The sequence below is a fragment of the Bombus bifarius genome, unplaced genomic scaffold (assembly GCF_011952205.1).
Source record: "Bombus bifarius isolate JDL3187 unplaced genomic scaffold, Bbif_JDL3187 scf7180000009200, whole genome shotgun sequence".
Lineage (NCBI taxonomy): Eukaryota > Metazoa > Arthropoda > Insecta > Hymenoptera > Apidae > Bombus > Bombus bifarius.
In genome coordinates this window covers 5,215,166-5,238,529 of record NW_022884965.1, presented here as the reverse complement: position 1 = coordinate 5,238,529, position 23,364 = coordinate 5,215,166, and the positions used below count along the sequence as shown (strand labels likewise).

Here is a 23,364-nt window from a genome sequence, read left to right as displayed (position 1 = left end):
ATTCGTGCATTTGCAGAAGCTCTTTACGAATATACTATGCGTCATACATTTTGAAATTTTATTAGCCTTATCATCCGAGAGACACCGTTGTTGCTAATAATATTGATAAACTCGAAGATTTTAAGCGGCCAATGTGACGAATAGACCGGCGATTTTCATGCGCATTTGTAGGAAATACGAAAATGCTAAGTTTCACGGAACGCACGTGACGTGAAAAACTATGTGAAATATTTATCCGTACGATACCTGGCGCTATAAAATTGAAAAAAAAGACATAAATTTTCGCGAAAATCCGGAATTTCGCGATGATTTATAAAAAGAAACCACGTAATACGATTCTTACAAGTAAGTGGATTGTAACGAAACAGTATTATTGGGGAAATTTGTTAATATAATGAATGTAACGACGAACAGTTAACAGTTAATGATTCATCTAATTGTATTACTTATGAGTCACAACTAATGACTAAGAAGAAAATGTAACTGTTTTCGATATGTAAATTATCTACTGTACTAATTTGTGTTCTATTAAAATCGAATTGTGCGTGAGGCGTTGTAATCGAGCTTGAAGGATCACGAGGCACCGTTAAGTAGTCGAACGTACCTTCTATAAAACGCATGAACTGGGGCGCACTTTATTGGTTGAATTTGGACATCTACCAAGTACTTAATTCTTGTAAAAGCCTTAAACCGTTTCGTTTAACGGTTATTTATTTCTTTCTCTCTATACAGAAATTACAGATATTTTACGTAGCAACTTTACCTCGAAATGTTCCAGTAACTTTTTATTTTCTGCAGAATTTATAGAAAATTCGAATTATACACCATTGTCTTTCTTCTTTCATTTCTAACGAATAACAAGTCTTGTTACGAGACGTAAATGTACTATAAAAGTATTTAAACAAACAAGTTTTTTCATTTGATTGTTTGTTCTGACTAAATTGTGTAATGTATGAAAAATATCCTGCGAAAGTCGTATAAAGGAATTCCAGAAATCGAGGACGTCGTAGTTTCAATTGTAAGAGGGTGCAGGTCAACTCGGTAATTAGTTGAATAAACAGCACCCTATATTTGGGAACATTACGATGTTCCTAAACCAATAACTAAAATAACAGCAACGCTATAAATCAAATGATAGCCCCAGGTAACAAGTCGTAGCCAAGGAAACGATTTTTCGAAATCGCCTTGAAATATTCATAAATATGTAATAATCCCAAGAAACATTAATTTGCATTTTTATATATATTTCTATAAAAAGTATCACTTTTACCGATCGTAGAAGTTATAACTCTTGTATAATGCTATTTTACGATATAAAAAGATTGTTTTCTCCTTTATCTATTTATTTGAATTCGGATCGATCTCAAAGTTATTAGCGTCTCAGACTGTACAACGATGTTTACAGTTCTCAAAGAAGCTTAAAATTATTGTATATTCTATATATCTTATAATACTATGTATGTATGATAATATAATAAATTCTAGTTGAAGTCTCGATAACGGTACTCGATTTCTTGGAACGTGCTGCTTTTTTCAAAAGAATCAAAAAACTCGTAAGTTGCGTTACACGATGCAGACACTAGGAATATTTTATTTTATTTTGTTTCAAGCACAGTATATAGCAATGCAGCAGCTGTTACAAAACACCGAAGCATCGATCGTGATATGTTAATTCGTGTTTATTCAGTTACGTCCAGCTGTACAACATTTTCAATCCTGATTTTCGAAAAAATCCTGTCAGAATTCAAAGTTGATAATCTACTTGATTTTTTAATTTCAAACACATATTTATATAAATTTGAGTAAATTTCAAATTTGTGGAAGAAATATATAAAATTCGAGCGAGACAGTTTTCAGCTGTGTTTATGCAAATGAGTGCGTCTAATCTCTTGAATAAAATAGAAGTAGTGGTTGGACGTATTTGCAGTATAACCTAATGGGACCATAAATTTGAAGTATTTATTGAGAGAAATTAAAATATAAGCACCGTTTACATTGGAGAAATTTTGTATTCGTAAAGTCGAACTGCAAATAAGAAATCTTACCGACCGGAACGACGAGTTCCTTTTTAGATTTAAAAAATAGGAATTCTCATGTATATTTCTATCTACGAATTCTTCGAATTTTGTTCTACTCGTTTGCAAAAACTGTGAATTTTTCGCGATTTAAAAACAAATCTAAAAATCACTATGTGATAAGTCGTCAAAAGATATTAGAAAGAAGAATCGAAAATTCCAAAGAAAACGATATTCAATTTTCCAATATTTACATAATTTCAACGAGAACGACAATCTTTACAAATTAGAAAATATAATTTCCGACTATTCTTGTCACAAAAATAGTGACGCTGTAATAAAATTACGATTCTTTTTCCCAAAGCGTCTAACAATAAGAAAATTTGACAACTTATTATTCTCTGACGTTTTATTCTTGCGATCAAAAATCATATGACAGAAACTCATGTGACTCAATAACTTGGCAAATGTCTTTTTAAACCTACCAAGAAGTACTCGATTTTCAACGACAGCGTCCTCACGTCTAATATTAGTAATAGCTCGAAGAACGGATAATAATAGTAAAGATGAGGCAAACGCTTCTCTTGTGCATATTTTCGGCTATTGTTCTCAGCATAAGAGAATCTGTGTGCTTACAATTGGATTTAAGGGAATCCCGTTAAATCATATTATATCTGATACCTCGAAACATCCTTTTTATTGGGAATTCAACGTGTTCAAACAACTGCTGTCGTAAATATACCCTACCGAAATATCCTCCTTTTTTCTATGTTTCATAGAAATGAAATTTTACGAAAATTCCCATACAAGTGAATACAGTTGTATACAATTATATTATTGAATATGATTGAATCAATACAATTGTATTTAATAATAATAATAAATTTATTTGTATTTTAGCTGTATAACATATTACCAGCAGATTGCTAGATTCTTATTTCTCATTTCTTACGTTATAGTATATTCTTATATTCGACTCTTAATTACTATGTTATGTTGCTATTTTTATTTTATGAAATAGAGATTGACTCTTTCTATCGATTAGTACCTATCTCTTATATTTCTATATAAAGACAAATTCTTTAAAAAGTAGAGTTTGTACTTGTTGATTAATAAAATTATCCACAAGTTACATGTACTAACTTGCTCTGTATTAATTGTAACAAAACACGATAGTATTATACAAAAATCAGAAAATTCATCTTATGATTCCTTAAGCTGAAAAATGACATTTTTATGGAAAATATCTTTTCCTATACCTACGATATTAGCATGATATTCTTTTAACTAGAAATGGACTTTTACAATTTTAATGTGAAATCGAATTTCGATTTGAAATGGACTATGACCGCTTCTTCGCTTGAATCCGATTGCTCTCTTCTCAGGCGTTTTACGTTACAACTCACTGTCTTTCTTTCTTCTCGCGTAGTCTTCTCAACGAAAAAAGCACGTTCGAACGTTGACTCAGGCAGCGAAATTTATATTCGAATTCGAGCGAAGCGATAGCGATTCCATAAACCGGGTGACCACTTTTCCTGGCCACTGATATCATCGCTACGAATCTACCCAAGATCCACAAACAGTCAAATTTGTTTGTCCACTGCGCTGCTAATTCGAGGTGAGTCAACCGGAGATTTCAGCGAAAAGGATCGCCTATTTTGAACCAGCAAATTCGATCAACTTATCGTTTTGAGACACTCGTAAATTCGTGGGTGTGTTTCTTCTTTCCTGATTAGGAAACGAGCAATCGAGAAACAAGGCATCGAGATGAGTCTGTTTCTGGTTCTCTCAGAGTGCTGATAATATTTTTATTTCTATTGGAAATAATATTTTTAACATAATTATTACATCGTACAATTAGAAATGAAAACGGTAAAAAGTGTAACTTTTTTCAGAGTAAGGCAGATCAAAAATTTGAAATATTCTTATTAAGAACGATTCTATTGAACTATATTAATCTTAATAATATCCTTATATTGTACATTTATATTTATTCGATACATTTACGTCGTTTCATAAATGATCAATTGCGTTGTAAAGATAAGAAATATCGTTAGAAATTGTATATTGTAGAAATATGCTTCAATTTGTTTCAATTATCAGTGAAAGGCAAATGACGATTTCTCGTCTTCGTATGCAAAATCAACAGTTAGGGTTGAACCATGGGTGTACGTGACATTGTGCACGCATACTACAAGTACAGTAAGCGATATCTCTAAATGCGAACCGCCACAACCTAACGGGCAGACAGATAATTTTCCTCCCAATTATTTCTCGTTCGTTCCGCTTGAATCATATCGTGTACATGCTGGTAAATGGGAACGACGATTAAATCACGTCTTCATTTTCAACTGAACTTTCAATTTTCGATAAAATTCACGTCCACGGAGATACCTATTTTTTAAAACAATTTTATATCCCGACAAGAGTTACAAATATTCTGTTTCATTTTGTATATTTCAGCAGAATTCTCAAACTTGTTTTAATCATATTTTGTACTTTAAATATATTTTAATTGCGTCAACATTTCCACGTATAATGAAAAATTGAGAAAAATATTCCTCTATGGAAATTAATTAAACTGCTTCATTTCAGGATATGTTTGTCGAAACGAATTGCGTTGTTCGTTCTCTGCGTATCAAAATTAATTACGTCGCCACTTTTCGTTTCCTGTGCATTTAATAATACGAAGGCAATCTTTTTGTTCGTACGTTTCTCGCGCATATATTTCGCGCGACTAATTTCTAAATTCGTCGACTCGTATTTCTGCGTCCAAAGGAGATATAAAATTGACAAAATTCGGAGGAATTAGTTTAACAACCAGCAAGATAAAAAAAGAACCGAACAGACTGAATTTACATCGATATTTTCAACTGCAGAAGAAAATCTTAATTTTATTCGCGGTACTCCCCTTGTGAAAATTAATTAGAAAAATTAATTCCTCGTTATCGAGCCATTGCACGTAAGAAAGAAAGAAATGAATAAAACATGGATTGCATTTGACGTAACGAGATGGTTGGAAATTTGATCGAAGCAGCGAAATGCGAAAGTAAGGAGCCAGTAAAAGGAAAGAGGCGTGAATGGCGTACTGACGCCAGCAGTGGTCCACTTCCGGTCTTCTCGTTCGTCCTCAGACACCCCAAATAAACTTACGTGTTTCGCTACAAGGCTCTCTAAGAACTTCAATTCCCTGCGGCGATTAACCGCCTGAAAAATAACATTCATTTCGCTATTAAATCGCGAGTACGATTATTATTTCAAATCACGAGTTTTCTTTCGTCTGCTTAAGTGGCATTGGTGGCCTTTGGAAAGGCCACGTGCGTAAATGAACGATGATTCTTGCTCGGTATTCCTAGACGTCTGTACTATTTGCATCTGTTTAATTACAACTCCGAACATCAACACTGTTTTATTATTTCATGTAGCAATTTTCGAGCAACGTCTTTCATAAATAATAATTTGCAGTAATTTCTTCGGCAAATACAGTTTCAAAAATCCAATACATTCGATAAGATCGAAAGGAGTAAATATAATATTTTCGTCGTGCTTGCAATTCTGATTCAACTACGGAGCCTCTAATATACGTTATACCTTTAATGTTGTTAAAAAATGTCGACAGCTCTAAATTGTCCTAAATTCTTATTAGCGCGTTCGCTGCCATTGACGCACATAGCGCCACGATTCAATTATCTTAATAAAGTTCCAAGTAATGCTGCTGAGGCAATCAGTGTATTTTTGAACTTGTGCGATTCGATAGCGAAATTGAAAAGGAGGAACAAGACAGCAATTACGCTTGACAGTGATTTATTCGTGAAAACTACGAATCATTCGAACGCTGAACAATTAGATAAATATATACGCTTCTGAAAAATCCCCAAATTGCGCTATTGTTATAGAAAATCAAACGTTCTCGAATCTTTAAAAAAAAAAAAAAAAGAAGAAGAATTAAAGATCAAAGAAACAAAATTAACTACTTATCTTCCAATGATGGCGCTATGTCAATAATTTTGGGCGCCACCACGACCACCCTTAGATTTTTGGTAAACAGATAATAGAACATCCACGCACAGGGAGTCACGTTTTAATCGATCCAGGCAAATATCTCCTACATTACACTGTACATTTCACTATTTTCTGACGTAATACGTAATATCTCCCAAACTATATTTATTTATTTTTGTATTCCTTTTATCTTGGATGACGTCCAGTTGCTTGGGTTAATTCTATATCTAATCGTAATTATACTATTGGAAATACTTTTTCGAATAAAACTTACTTCGTCTCGAGGCAAACGTCTTCCGATGGGCAGAAATCTTATTTAGATGGACGTGCCCTAGAGATTTCAAGATCACCTCTGAAACAAGTTTAGAGGATATTTGCGCGGATGGATGAAAACGGGGCACCTGGTATGTACGTTCGATCGACGCATTGGAACTCGAACTCGCGGTAAGAAGAGAAACGTGAAAAGAAACGAAGGTTCGGAAACGACAAATTATGTATCAATGTTGGATGCACGAGGGTCGAGGCCGGAAATAACTTTCGTTTCTTCTTGCAACAGATAAGCGGCGAGAGACGTGGTTCTTTGCTTTGTTATCGACCAGCGAATCGCTTGTTTTCTCTGTCACGGTTCTCCGCGTCTGCACAATGTTCATTATGCTTGCAGACTGATTGTAGAAGATTCAGACGAAGGCCATGCTGCCACTCGATGTTGACGATTGAGATTTTTGATTGTTTCTAAGGATTCGTGAAAGTTGATTTTGTATGTTCAGTATTTCGATCGCTACGTTCTTTGATTTTACAATCTCGGATATACGAACCGTTTTAGGATGTACGCCGAAGAAATTACACGAAGCGCAATCATTCGAATTCCAATTCGATTTCTAAATTTTCAACAAAATAATCCTTAACCCTGATTTCCTACTAAACAACCGGCGATGAGACGATGTACGTCAGACAAAAATCGTAAAACGAAATATGAAAATAAGGCGTAGTAGTCTTCCATAACAACAACGCGCGAAGGATCAATGAATCAACGAGACAAGATGGCAAACGAGCAAGATACAAGATGCAAATTTCTTCTGAACATCGACGAAGTGGACGCGCGTTGAAAGAATTGTTGTTGACGCGAGTTATACGAAGCATCAACGAGGCGAGTGTCACGAGATACGAAATTTCATCCGGAGCATGTCCAACCGATTAGTAGACTAGATCGATGTCAATGTTATTCGTTTTCTTTCACTTTCTTTTTAACGTCTTTCATACACTGATTTATTGCGTTTCGCGAATGCGTTATCAGATAAAGACGCGTGACAACCTGTTGTGTATTACTCTCACGTTGCGTAATTATATATTTTCGATCGCCACGGAGATTTCATAGGACGTTAGCGTTGGCTAATCGTACGTAATCGTTGCCCTTTAGTTTCTTTAATCGAGAGCGATTTCAGTTTCTAGAAATTAGACTTTTATTTTCACGGAACCGAACTGTTGCAATCAAAGTGAACAGAGTCATAGAATAACAAGTATTTTCTCGATTAAAAATGTTTTTAGTGACAAATGATAATTATAGGCGAACGAGAAATCTTTTTTCGTTCCTGATAACCATTAACGATAAGGGAAACTTATTTCGGTAGCTCGTAACAGTTATCGGTGGGAGAAATTCTATTTCGATAGCACATAGTAGTTATCGACGAGGAAAATATGTTTGGCTTTGGATTAGATTTCCGGCTCTCAAGTTTATGTTTCATCACTACGAACAGTATAACTTTCGGTTTAAATTACTAACTAATATCAAACTCGAACAGAAATTGTTCAGCATTTCGATGGCAATAATTTGCAACGGCGCCAGTTTCCAAACAGCTTGTCGTTCAATGGAAACTTACGTTTATCGAACTTTCTATTGGTAATTAAAATTACGAGTTAAAATTCAATTTAACAAGCATAAGTTTCCCTAAACTTTGCCCAGATGGCATTTTTCTTTAGTCGTCCATTTCTTTCACACTGATTTTTTACACTGAACCAGTATAAATCAATGTAAAAGATGGCTTAAAATAAACGATTGTCGTTATCTTTCACAGCGAACTAATATAAATCAGCGTGAAAAATAGTTTAAAATAAATGATCGTCGTTAAAAGCTAAGTAGATTGAACGCAACTGATTACCTCTGGTTTATACCACTTTCTCTCTCATATCTCGAAAACAAAGACGAATCGACCGATGTATATGACATTCTTTGCTCAAAATGGTCTCATAAACATGTTGGTACAATATGTCGGATGAAATTCGAAACACCCTGTATATTTTAATAACGATACGAGAAAATTGATAATAAGATTTTCGATAAAAGTATTACCTACTAATTCATTGTAATTTTATTAAGAAACCTTTATTCCGTTCAATTGCAATGATTGAACAAAATTTCCAAGATAAATCGGATATTCTTTGTTTTCGAAGAAACATCATTCAAGCAAAAATAGAACATCGTACGACTGAAAAATCAGCCTCTGACGCCGGCCTTCCGTGGTATTACGGCTCGATGCAATTGAAAATCAATTATCCGAAAGAAATGGCTAATTAGTTATCGTCCAGGAATTATATCGAAGTAAGCTTGTACACTCCAATTAGCGACGCATGCGGTACTCCAATTACTATGTTAATTAAATATAGTTAATTGATGAAACAGTGTAACACGAGTAACGAGAACAATATTAGGCTTCCTTGCTAATAAAGCAATATATTCTCTGGTAGATTAATTAACGTTCGAAATGTATTTCCCAATTTAAGGCAAGTCCTTATTGCGATCTTTCGTTATGTACAAGGAAATATTCTTGAAATAAAATTGTTTAATGAATATTCTTTTCTTTCTTTAAATAGATAATGGTTCCCTTTGATGAAAAATATCCACATACATATATTTTTCATTCGTATTTGTGTCTAGAGACAAGAGCAAGATGCTTCGTTCGTACTTATCAGGATTAATTTCCATTATATCTTTGTTTTCTTCGTTTTAGCTTGAGAATAATCAGACAGAGGAATTTTTACGTTTGTAGAATTTCTAATCAAAAGAAGATGATTATATAAAGGTACAACACGTCTTTTACTTAATTACTTTTATCTAGAGCAGAGTAAATGTATTATCTTCAAGATTAATTTCCACTATACTTTTGTTTCCTTTATCTTTAGAAAAAAAAAAACAATAATTAGACGAAGCAAATTTTTGCACTTCGAGTTATATTTATAATTCTTCATTATATTTATCTCGAGCAGAAATGGCTGAGTCTATAAAAGATTCTGTTGTGTCCTGCCTTGTGGAATTAAAAATTAATGAAATTAATGAAATCAATTAATTCAATTGAAACAAAAATGTTTTTATCTTCTACAGAGATCGACGAATGAATAAAAGAATTTTCCACGCTTTGATTTCTGCAGAATTTCAAATACGATATTAATTAAATATACAAATAATTAGAATACGTAACATCCGGAGGCTTCACGATTCTTAATATTCGCAATTTCAGATGTCAACGGTTCTATACGATTTTGTACATTGTCGTGTTAATTTATATTTTCATAATTCGTTAATTCATATTAATTCGTCTTTTTATCTTCTACGTTTCCTCGAAATAAAGTTTATTTATAAACGAATATTCCAGAAATAGATATTGGCCAGAATTGTCAATGATAATTTTCCATTGTAGTCACCCAAACGTAATCAATCATCGTCAAGCTATATATATCGCAAGAACATATAAAAATTCATTGCATTTCGCATAATCGTATTTATCTATATTTTGTAGATAAGTTATACAAACAAAACAATAAATATCACATGTGTCAATAACCAAAGACCACAAGCGAAATCTTGACAAGTAATTTTTAAGTTCAACAATCAATTCCATGTTACCGAAAGTGCTCTTTTAGTTGCCTTTTTTTTTTTTTTTAATTAAATTCACAAGCTCACAAAGGTATTGCAACATTTACAAATACTTTTTATGCATGTATTGCGTGTATTACACGTGATCTCTGTTTAGATTTTATCTTAGTCGTTGTGTTTATAAAAAAATTAATTTGCATAAAAGCCTATATTCTATGAGTTACCTATTAAAGACAAATTAGAGCAAGTATACAATGTAGAACTTTGTTTTTCATACGCTTAAGACTTAAGCCATGTTCGTTGGCATAATCGCAGGTAATTTGTTTTGTCGATTAACCTATCTAAAAGCAAACGTTCGCGTACGTCAAGCAACTTTTACGTCACGGTGTGTGTATTTGCTATTGTTCTTATCTAGTCGTCTCGAAATCCGCCTACGGTCGATCGAAGCATTCTCTCTTGGTTGCCATAAACACGATAAATTTCTCATTTGAAAACAAGTTAATCGAAGTTATCGATGGAAACTTCTCCAACTTTCTATTTAAATGAATTTTTTGATATTTCAAGGCAATTGCCCAGATCGTCAAATTGTATTTTGGTCAAATGCTATTTCTCGTCTTTTTCTTTTCGCTTCAAACTGGATTAATCGATGTTTGTAATGGAAATTTTGTCATTTCGAAGTTGGATGGAATTTAACAAATTTTAATAGTTCGACTGTTACTGAGATCTTAAAGATCGTTGTTATTGCAACGTTGAATGAAATTTAATCAATGAAGCAACGACACCTAATATGAGACATGCGCTCGATATGAGACACCGTAATATCTTTACCAAGAAGTGCTGCAACACCGTGGCAAAGGCTAGAATTACATACTTGAAACGAACAGCAACGTCGTCAGCGCGAGATTGTCATTTATGAGAACGTCATTAATTGTGGCCTTTCTCGATCACGAGATTTTATACTCATGTACAAAGAGTGCTTGTATAACGTTGAAGGTAAGTTATTTGATCAGTTTGTTTATTAGCTTCGAGTCTTAATATTATCAACTAATTTTATTATCGTCTAGAAAACTGACGAACAAGACACTTGCGAAATCTGAATGTGAGTAGGATGATAATAATGACGATGATGATGCGGAGTGTCTATTTTGTTGCTGTCTCTATTCCAGACTTAAGCATCGTTCAAATTGTTTCGAGTAAATATTTAGTTCACATAATTATCGAAATAAATTCATATTGGTCGAATGTGTTATCCGTGGTATAATTATTATTTGTTATCCGTAAAAAACCATTTTCTATATTTATTTCAATATCGATTGGAGAATTATTCGAACAATACGAATAATCGTTCGTTCCCAATTAATTTTTTTGCAAATATACACAGCAGCCAGGGGTGATCGTGGTCGTCTGTTGAGAAATCGGCTCGAAAATATTTATACAGATTCATTGAAACGCGAACGAAATTGTTTTATTTCATTAGTATTTTAAAATATTGAAACATTTATATTTCTTTAGTTTCATGCATTAAAATGTTAGTTGAAAGCTACGCATCATACTACGGAGAATTCGCGGCCAGCTAGCGAGACAAGGGTTGAAAGACTTGGTGACCAGCGACAAAGACGAGTGGAAGGGGTAATTGTGGTCGTCTGTCGAGGAACCGACTCGGGAATTTTTATACAGATTTATTGAAACGCGGATAAAATTATTTTATTTCATGATACAAATGATGTAACACATAGATACGACATATAATTTTATCTTGAATAAATTATTTTGTATAAATTCTATGCACAGGCATTATTTAATAGATATTTTCTAATATTGAAATTCTAAGAATTTATTTTTCTGATCTCTTTTTATTATAATCTAGCGGGCGATAAATTTTCTATTTGAAAAATATCCAATTCTATTTTCATTTTTATTATCTCGATTTATAGCTTTTCCACTTTTAGTATGTTCAATAAAGATTTCAAAATACGAGATTTTTAAATTAGTCGCAGCTTTTTTCAAGAACTCAGCTCGCGAGAGGATGCCGTTTCAGATCGATGATTATCCAACAGCCACATCCGGTGTAGCAGAAGAAAATAATGTTTTCGACGAACCGACGTATTCATCGAGTGTTTCCATGAAGTTTCCATTCCTCATTTTTCTTTTATTTATTTATTTATTTCTTTTTTTTTTTTTTTTTTGGTCGTCCAAAACCGTTTGACACGTGCACGGAAATCGAATCGGAAACGAGAAAGAAAAAAAAAAGAAAAAATTCTGGAAAGCAATCACATACATCGTGCAACGAGAAAAGAACGTTTGTTTAAGTTAAATTCGAGAATATATATCTGACTGGCAAATTTTGGTTATAAATCCATTTCGAATATTAATAAACTTTTCGTACATCAAAAATTATTGTTAGATAATGTTTATCACATTAATGAAGAAAGTAGATGGTCAGAATTTGCAGTCTGACATGGATTTAGGTGATCTTGAAATTATATATAGAAATTATGAATATCGGAAGTTTACAGAATTTTAAAATTCTGATAAAGCGCTCAATTTTCTAAAAATTAAGAAAACATTGTATTTAAAAATACATAAATTCTTCTTAAATAAGGCAAATAAATGAAACCTAAATAAAGTATCTTATGCATGGTCGTTAGAAGGATATATATTTCTAAAAATAAATATTTCTCCGACTATTTATCCATGGGAAAGGAATATCGATTTATGTAAATAACTTAAAACAGTTTCCTATATTCGATTCAATATCACCAAAGTCTTCCTTTGTAGAGATCTTATTAATTCTTCATGAATAATTAATGTCTTTGACACGCTAAATTTCAGGCGTGGAATAATTAGTTCCATAAAAAAGAATTCAGATGAAGTTCTCCCAGGCATTTGGACAGGATTAGTTCAAACTTTATATTCCATAATTTAATGTTCCATTTAATTAAAAATTCTTCGAAGATAATCGATTTATGTAATATTTTTCATCGTGAAACGTTAAATAAATTCATGAAAAATGCTAAAATAAATTTCAAACTATTTCTATAACAACAAAGCATATTAAAAGATGGAATTTCTAAATAGCCAACGCTGTTTGATTTAATATTTAAGTGGAACAGATTGTAACAATGTAACTGTTCCCCACAATTTCGGTCGTGAAATTCATTGTCCATTTAATTTCCGCTAATTATCCTGTAATCCTTTAATTTCATTCATGTATTCCGTTGTTAGCTGTACCATTTAATTAATTTCTGTGCATGTTCAAGTAGTAATTAGATCATGAATTAATATCGTTATTGTTTCGAATATCCTCATTTACACACTGTTATTAGTCATTTATTTTTAGATTTTCTTTTGAAACAAAGTTTTCAGATTTTAAATAAATAATCTTACAAAGAGTAAATTGCTTACATTTATCATCGTCTGACTTTAATAAATTCAATCCTCAGAAGTTTAATGGCAACCAAATAAATAGTTATAACATTAACCAACTGTATAAATAACAGCGAATGATAATCTTTGCTAACTCAAGAATGCAGTCATTAATGACTAAAGAAGAAGACTACAATAACATTATTACAATAAAAATTCCAAAGATAATAGTCAGCCACGATTGCCTGTAATGCAGCCATTTATGCAATATTTCTGTGACGACATAGCGTCAACGAATCAGGAAATCACGACAGTTACGAAGTTGCGTTTTGTGACGCATATCTACGTTTTATGTATGCGAAAGAAAAATATAGCGGTATGTTCTGTGCAACCGGGCACTTTCAACAAACTAGGGGAAAAGATTAAACAAACGTTGCCTGGTTTATAGTCATCTCAGATTGCTTTCCAGAAAACTGGAAATACATTAGGACAATTCCGACGTAATCTCCCGGAACGCGGAGTCAAATTCCAGGAATTCAAGCGTTCAGAAATTCATGAGACGTAGTTAAAATCGAGTAACACGGAAGACAAGAATTTTACGTTCGGTGAGCTTCAAGATTTTAGCATCACGTTTCTGGAAATTGTGAGAAACAATTCGTAAGGTTGTGGGAGGGAGAATGATTTATTAAAAATCGAAGTCTTGTAAGTAGGTTAAGGAAGTATCACAGCCACGCCTAAAGGATACATTTTTCGATAATTTTAACACTTTTCACGTCACACGTGGCTGACTTAATAGTTTTACAAAATTTCAGTATAAAATACGAGGAAGTAAAAATAACCACGAGATACGGTTCAGTTAATATATATAATAAGTGCGTAATTTGCGGATAATAATGATCGCTAATAAATTAATTAATAAATTGGACAGTGGTAAACAAATTGAAAATCAACAGCCACTACTTCACTGCTATTTAGTTGAAAAGTGAAATATTGAAAAACGAGAATTAAGCGGTACAAGAGCGAAAGAACGTAAAAATCGAGGATACAAGGAATTGATAATATAATTAAAGAATACAAAGACTAAAGATTTAGAAAATTTAAAATGATGCAATAAAAATTAGAAGGTTCGAGATTGAAGAATTAAAAGACTAAGAAATTAAAATTTAATTAAAAATGAAAAGGTGCGAGAGTGGTGGAAAAAGTCACAAGCTCCTTCGTTATTCATCCCCAATTATTCCAATCGAAGTGCATCGATCATAATATTAAATACATAGCGTACTACGTCACGTGTTACGAGGTTGTCGAGGTCTGATCGAAACTCGTGAAAGGCAACCATGTCATCCGCACAGGGGTGAAACAGCAGTGGCTTGTGACGTGGTTACTGAGGCTGGTTGCTTACATAAAGCTTAGCGTATTTTTATTAAATACTATCCGTATTTATCGATTCGTGTCATTGTTTCATGACCAGCTGCTCATCAGAGTAGCTTAAAAAAGGCATTGTGTAATCAATACGAGGGCGGTTTAGGGGGAAACATAGCACAGACAGTGTACAACCCTACACGAAGAAACGTATTAAAGCGTGATGGCCTTGGAAGCGAAGCCTTCGTCTGGAGGGTAAAGAAAATTGATTTTTTTTCCCCATTTCCACTCTTTTTCTCTAAGTTAATCTCAGAGACAGTGGCGGAGAAAAATGGAGAGAAATTGTGTGCAGAATTTGTGTATATTTTCAGAATATTTTTAGAATATTCACGAAACAAATTTTGATTAAAAATTTGTCACCGATAGGGAAATAAATTTGTTTTCTAAATATTCGAAATATCCAGGTTTCGTAGATATATTCGTGTTGAAGAAAAATGAATTTAATTTCAATTTTAGGCATATTATTTTTTCCATGGAAATTTCATTATATCGAGAAACAAGATAACTGTATTTACATAATTTATGTAAATCTCACTGTAATTTCTGTCGGCACCATGATAGCTCGATTTTCAAAAACTTCGATTAGAATATTATATAGCACGTTTAATTGGGAAATTAATACAGACGTCAGCAACAAGGCCAGACTGATTAGATTATCGTAATCGTACAACTGATCCATGACCAAATGGTGTTACATAACAATGTCATAATTGATCACAGAGCTACTACAATTTGGGTAAATCGACGAAATTTTATCTCACACGAGATCTTTACTTTTTTTTTTATCATTTATTCCTCGAATCTTTCTTCCCTATTTCCAAACTTTACTTTCGCTTAAGTTTACAGTTATTCAACTGTATTTTATTATTAACATATTTATCGAGAAATACAAATCTCATGTCGAATAATTTTCGGAAACGTATTAAGATGCCTGAAATGATTTCAATCGGTGACAAACGTTGCTAACTTCGGTGAAGAACAAATAACAGTTAGACGGATTAGTTGGAATCCATTCTCCGCATAAATTCGACAAGATAAACGAGCGTGTTCACCGAATTCGCCAGAAAATCTACGAGATTGGCATCTGGCCAAGTGGCGCCATTGTCGTCGTGCCCTTTTAGCCTTTATTACCTTTGCTCCCGCGATTCTTTGTAATCACCAAATTTCCTCAACCCTCCGCCATTTCTATACTACGCTATTACAAAGTTTAGTAGATTAATTAATGAATTTCAATGTCAGTCGATTGGGCGTTTCGATATATAATTTACGAATTAATTAAAAGCTTTCTACTGTATGAAAATTAAAATTGATATTACTCTTTGAATGGTTCGATTCGTTTTGCAAATGCTAAAGATAAATATATATATATATATTCAAGTAGTATAAGTATTATGTCACTTAGCAATGGATCCAAACAAGTAGTAAAGGTCAATAAAAACGTATCTGGAATGTTGTGTTCATTGAATGATATTATACAACCACTTCTTCTTTTGACATACAAATTCATATCTTTATGAATAAGAGTGAAAAGGATGGAGAAAATTATTATTATTTTACCAAAGTTTTGCTAAATATGTATCATCGGATATTATACTTTGAATATTTTCTACGTTTTTGCAAACATTTTTATATCTGTACATTTGCGTGTTATTACACTTTGAAGTTTCTCATAAGTGCATAAAAACACGCAGTTTCTTTACGATATTATTTCTATGAAAGAAAAAGTTAAATATTTTTTTATAGTTGTTTATTCAAGTGTAATTTTAAATAATGTTATTTGCGAACAAAGATGGAGAGATAATTTATATAATGAATAGTTTTTATCATAGCCGAGATGTTTATTGACAGTGATTAAAATTGTTAATAGGATCGAAGATAATCAATCAATTTTATATGCGATCTTTTTATCACACTATGATCGTTTTTACATAATTAAATGCAGCATTACTTCCTCCATGGAGGAGAAATCGGACATTTTTTTTTTCGTAGAAAATTAAGAAAGAAATGCTACTATATGTTACTATCGGATTAATCGTAATAATTAGCCTATATATAATTAAACTAGTTTTAATTTTCTTTTTATTTTTAATCTATTTTTATTGTCGTGATATAATGACTTGTTTACTTTTATTCCAACTACACAAGTGTTTGAAATACGTAAGAATAATTCTGAAAATATTAAAAAACAAGACAAAAGTCCCTCTCGGCAGACATCAAAAGTACAAAAAATGAAAATGTAAAAATTTCCAAGAAAGAATTCGTTTACACAAGTATGAAAAATACCTAGAAATAATTCTACAACTATTTAAAACAGATCTCATCTATGGATATTTTAATTTAAGAAAGAAAAACATCAGAAATACCAAAGTGAAATTGCAAACCGAAAACGATGTATCTACTACCGTTTACAACGCCACCTACTCTCGCGATAGTATTATTCGCGCTACATAACCTCTTCCACAACACTCCACACGCCATAACCATAGAAATAAATCCAACGCTGACTGGCTCGTACAAAACAGGATCTTCTACTCAGTTTCAGTGAGCCAAAGATATAAGGAAAAGTGGAGTTGAACGGCTATGAGAGGCTTCTAAATAAAACACGACAGCCACCTGCTCGACATTCATAGCTCGTACGCACATGTAAACCGGGCTGCATGTTGGCCGGCTCGCGCTTTGCCTAATAATGACGAGGCACGATGTAGGTCAATTGATTCGGATCGATCGATTTTTTTTTTTTTACGGCAGAAAAAGCCCAAAACAGACAAGGGCGACCCTTGAGTCACGCGAGAAACTCGTTCGCTCTTGCCACCATTCGATTTCTACGTCTATACGAAGCGACTGCGCCTTCGAGCCGATAAGATAAGAAACTGCAGCTCCTTGGCAAGCATTCTCGTTCGTGTCGTTTTTATTTCTTTTCTCTCTCGTTTTCACGCTTTTGCTGGATATCAAACGATTTGTAAATTTTTCCTATCTTCGGCATATATTGCTGGGTAGACTTCCAATGCAAGTTTGTATTTTCTGTTTTCGTTCAGTTTTCACATTTTTGTCAAAAGTACTGGAGATATTTTTCAGGTAATAAAATTTTAAGCTATCGGCTAGCAAAAACAAGTTTTCAATTCTTCGTGTTTTTGGAGATTTCTATTCGGTGCGCATCGAGCGTTTATATCCTCAGTCTCTGTCCAGTTTGGAGTTTCTATTGGATATCAAAGGCGTTGGAGAGTTCTTAAAGTTGATCAACTTTCGATCCGTTGTACGTGAAAAGTATTTCTTAATTTTGCCAAAAATCAAAAGCTCGTACGAGCATTTCCAGTTCTTTCGCTTCTTTTTTTCAATTCTTTGTTTTGTAATTTTTACGTGTTCCAATCTTTATTGCTTACGGAACGGCTTTTCGATCTTTTCTCTTTCCCGGATTTCCAGTGGCTAACAAGTCTTACATTAATTTAATTTCTTCCTGTTCTGTAATTTTGTTACGTATCAAACACCCATTGAGGATTTTTATTTGAACCTTTACTTACATTTTTGCCTCTTTCCTCGCCTACATTTTTATTTGCCACCCAACATATTACCAATTTGTATTTTTTATTTCATCGATATTTCCCTAGTTTCATTATGGTGCGTAGACCTAGCGTGGTCAGTTTAAATAATCGGTTGAGTCTACCATAGTTCACTAAATGGTACGCAACAGTAGTAAAATAACAGTCTTGTGTACCTCGTTCAGTTACTCTCGGAATATTAAGCTCGGCCAATTTTCGAATAACGGTGTAATAAAGAGAAATAGGTTTGCTTGTTAGAATTTGTTAGTTACCTCGTTCAGAGATATCTAGGTAAATTGTTTATGTATCAAAGATAAGGAAAATGGTGAATCGAAAATATCACTCTTACACAATCGACTATAACTCGTTATCTGTGCAAGTTTTCGTATTTTCAGTCAGCCACTGAGAACAAAATATTTGGTAATTTCATGAATGGCGTTTGTCATTCACGAAATTCGTCCGATTCGCGAGTACAAATTCTAAATCGAACTTCGAACAAGCCCTTGCGAAAGCAATATCTTTCTGTATGTTTGTGCTCGATTAACTAGTTTGTTTAAATACCCAAATAACTGTTTAAAGACTACTCCTAGCAAATTGGAGCGATGGAAATAAAAATGGAATCAAAGGGGACGACAAACTGATAGGTAAATGGCTAAAAAATTCGCAAAATTTGCTGACACGTTCAACACGGCCTAGTAAGTGACATATCAATGTCATCCACGCTTTGTCAATCGCCGTGACCGTGAAACTGATGCACGATTATGCGACAATGAATTGCCGGGGATCGAACTGTGTGATTATCGGTGAAAATCGAGCAGAGGAGCGAACGAATCGCCACGAATTTTCTTCGAGGCCGTTCGTGAACGACAACAAATCGTAAACGTCCCTTTCGAGTACGTGTGTCAATAAACGTGGAGAGATTAGACGTACGATTGAGTGGCACGTGCGTAGAAAATCGCTTGCAACTCGTTCTATTCGAATCCTTAGAGACGTAAAATCTGTTCTTAGATTCCGTTTTTTCTTTTCTTGTGTTTTTACAATTTTAGGCAAGTAAAAATTTGTCAGACTTTTTTCTCTACGACTTAAAAGTTCTGCGTTCCAAATTCTATAAAATTCTGAAATGTCATCGTTTCGCAATAAACTTTAGGTGTCCCGATATTTTTGACCGACTGTGTACCTTGACCTGAGTACGTGATGCGCGAATTTACGAGAATTTCCTCGGTGTGGCAGCCCAAGGAAAGCTCCTACGGAAGGAAGTCGAGGTTGCACGGTCAAAATTCCGCTTTCCAAGAATCCCGAGCAAGCGGGCGGCAATAAATCAGGTTCGTCAGGAAAGTGAGGACGTCCGTGTTCAGCGACTTCATCGAGGTCGATTTCCTCGTTTGCCAGCGAATATGTTGAACGATATAAAATTGGCGAGAGCAGCGTGTTATAAAAATCGTTTGAACAGGTTTGAAGATGTTTGCAATGGAACGTGTCACTTGAGAAATTTCTAGGAAATTGTAAATTGAAAGTGAAATTTTTCTTTAGTGTAAAAGACAAATTTATCGAGTTTATGTACATTGACGATGAATAACCGAGAATCTACTGGAATTCCGATTTCGTTCTATCGACGAGGTATAATATCAATCGGTACGCCTCACGTTGACAGGTAATAGCTCATAATTAACAAGAAAAACGTGTCGACTTTGAGGTGCAATTAATTGCGCAACTTTATATCGAAAGATCGGAATTTCCTAGCAGTTTTTTTCCATCGACGTGTACCGTAAATGCCCAACAAATTAAATTCAATGAGTTCCCCACTTTTTGTCCACGTTATCCTACGTTGCAAATTTTTCCATTTTTTTAGGACTATAAAAACAAGTCAATTTTTTATCATCCAATGAAAGATGATTGTGCAATATTACTAAAGATATCGAAGCAATCAGAATCGTGAAATAAAATATTCATACCAGTTAATACTTCTCTTCTGGACGAATTAAATGCTATTAATATTTTGTAGAAAGATTATTTAGAATTCTATAAATATTTCGAAGATCATTAAAGCATACGGAAAGTACCAATCAGTTTAGTTTTATTCCAGAATAAAATAATATTTTACGCAGTATTTTACATAATATTTTAGAAAATATTTCATTGTAAGAAATATATATATTATATTGTATACATTATATTACATTATTTATATTATTTATATTGCAGGGAAATATTTTGTTGGAAATAGATGATTCGATAATCAAACTGGCTTTTTCGCGGAAAACGCGAGATTCCTCCCGTTTAAATCTCAATTACGCGGAAGGGAGCATTCCACTGAACGAAATAGGTTCGCAAACCTCGAGTGTGCCATTAAACTTGATTATTCACGTGCTGCTCGCTTTATATCGTCGAGTTCTAAGAAGGAAGATTAGAACAGCCATAATTCCAGCGAATCATAAAGTCTCGATTATCTCGCCTCGAGCATGCAGATTATTATCCTACGAAACGATTTCTATCTTTTTACCCATTTTCATATCGCGTTTCATCCGCTTTCTTTCGCTGTGACTTTTATTTAAAATTCCCTAAAAAATTGAAACGTTCGTCATCTCATATTCTTCCATCAGCACGACGGGCGTGTAGATTTTTCAATTAAAAATAATTTCACTCGATTTCTACTAAACTGTAAATTGTAACGAAATCGAATAGGCAGAGTTCGTCTTTGGATTTATTTAAAGTGGAAACATCTGCTTCAGAGAAACCAAGATTCGAGTGCTCAAGCACAAAGAAAAAAAAGAAATAGGAAGTAAGAGTCATCTGACTGGCTGGTGGATATTTTACTTTTTATGGAGGACAGGAAATTGAAAATTCCCGTAACCAGGATGGAAAATTGATTAGAAGAACGATCATTCGAAAGATCGTGGCAGAAGATTTATCAGGCATTGTTTTTGCTTGTGTAGTTTGACAAAGATAGTAGCAAAATATTCTTGAAACGTCTTTTGTATTTATTTCCTTACTTACGTGGCTAAATTTCTAAAATTACGTGGCAAACAACCTTGGCTAAAGAAGAATTAATATCTTCGGTTACTCAGAAGGAATTGATTAACAACTTTGATTACAATCTGAGAAACCTTATCTGATTGTAAATTGTAAACGTGTCATCAACTTCAGAGTAATGATAATTGAAACTAGTTTACCAGTTCTAGAAATTTAGTAACTTCTAAGAATTTTCATTGATTAACGTTTCAGGTATTTGAGCAGAGCCAACTAAAAATCAACTATCTCGCAAAGTTCCACGGAATCTTGCAGAGTAATCCTAATTTATAGATGACTGAACAAAAGACAACGTCCATCAAATTTAGTTTAGTTAACTTGTACGAAAATGTCGAGTCATAAAATTCCTCGCAATCCAAAACCACGCAATTCGATTATTTTCATCAAACGAAATTAACGTTTATAAGTCGAACATTTTTTCATTTTGATCACCTTCGACCCACTCTAAAATTACTCTCGATACTTAATGATCAAATCATCAGTCCCATCGTTTCTTAAATTTTCAGAGAAAAAAACCAAGTAATCTTACGAATTGCCGATACGTATAATTTTTCGTCCGAATATGTTGCTAGATATTTATGAAAAATGTTCGTCTCATTTGTTAAAACGAGAGCGTGATATTCGGATAAAATAAAAATTTCGAATACTACGACAAGATCAACGTGTCTAACACACTAAACGCCTGAAACCATTCGAATAATGGCGATCGCATTATATGCGATCGATTGATGCCAAATCATTTGCTCGCAGTTGTAGCAAAAGTGTGACAGCCTCCTTAGAGTGCACTGAACTCGATCCAGCGACGATTCACCGTAAATCGAGCGTGTCCACTCGAGAAAGAAAGGAAGTGAGTGGGTCTTACCTTCGTTGAGGCCATGTCTGATACGGACTGATGCGTCCGAATGGTTTCCAGCTGTTTCAGGCACCAGTCTAGCTCGTACATCGTATCTGCGGCTGTTTTTGCGTATTCTTCGTCTGAAACCAAAAAAAAAAAAGGAGACTTTAGTACCACAGAGGAACGGAGGAAGCGACTGAGAGCTTCCTGCGACACGATAAGATTTCTGTGAAGTTAATCGTCGCCTTGTGAAGAGGCGAGAAAACGAGCCTCTTCAAGCCTCGACAGACTTTTCCTCGGATACGGTTGAACAAAAAGTGCACGAGAGTCTGGTTGCTTGGATTTGAGGAGAAAATTTGACATGTTAGGGATAGTAGCTGTTTTACAGGAAAATGATACACTTTTTGATTTCTTTTTTTTTTTTCGATAAAAATTCATTTTTTTCTTCTTTTTTAACAATGTTTCTTTTATTTGGTTCTCTTTTTTCGCTTAATTTAATTGGAATGTGTTTCTCGTTTAATTTTGAATTTCTCTAAAAATGTTTCTCTGAAAATTTCGTGTAAAAAAGTATCGTATGGAAAAATGTTTCATAAACACGGAATTCATATAAAAATATTCCATTGTGTGGAATTATGAAACAATATTCTGTTTAAAGATACTCTATGCGAAAGTATGCTGTTAAGAAAATATTTCATGCAAGAATACACCACTTGAAAGATATCCTGGACACAAATATATTAAGAGAATATTTTATATAGAAATATTCCACGTGGAAATATTCTATAGAAAAATATTCCTCTTGCAAGGAATTTTATATGAAAATATCGCAAATCAAAATATTTTACAAAAAAATACTAATATAATAATAAAATAAATAATAATATAAGGATATTCTGTACAAAAATACTCCACGTGAAAAATAATAATATATCGAATATAAATCCATTGTCTCTCATGTTTCCACGCAAAGAATTTCGCTAAATCTTAATAAAATCTGAATAAAATAGAAAATCTTTGTCTCGCTCAGTTTCCTGATAAACAGAAATAAATAGAACACCCTCAAAAGCGTTCTCATGGCCGAATCTAATTTCTCAGAAAAATTCTTGTTCCAAGAATCGCACGACAATGAGATTCCTGTTTCTTTTTCACAAGCATCGTGACAGAAACGAAGCGAAGTAGATGAAACGAACATCGTGGAAACAAAAAGACACGAAACACTCGTGGAGGAATTATGAAATATCCAATGTGGGTGGAAAACGTTGTATGTAGATGATGAAATAAACGTGCGAATCTCGC

At 33.5% G+C, this 23,364-nt stretch overlaps 1 protein-coding gene across 12 annotated transcripts in view; it reads right to left on the bottom strand.

Annotated features, from left to right (window-relative positions):
• LOC117214204 (cAMP-specific 3',5'-cyclic phosphodiesterase-like) overlaps positions 1-23,364 on the bottom strand; it is a 349,894-nt gene that overhangs the window by 22,623 nt on the left and 303,907 nt on the right. For all 12 annotated transcript variants that reach the window (XM_033460100.1, XM_033460101.1, XM_033460097.1 and 9 more), the window contains one exon: positions 22,096-22,208. In XM_033460100.1, coding sequence (XP_033315991.1) covers positions 22,096-22,208 — 113 coding nt within the window. The remainder of the gene's footprint in view (positions 1-22,095; positions 22,209-23,364) is intronic.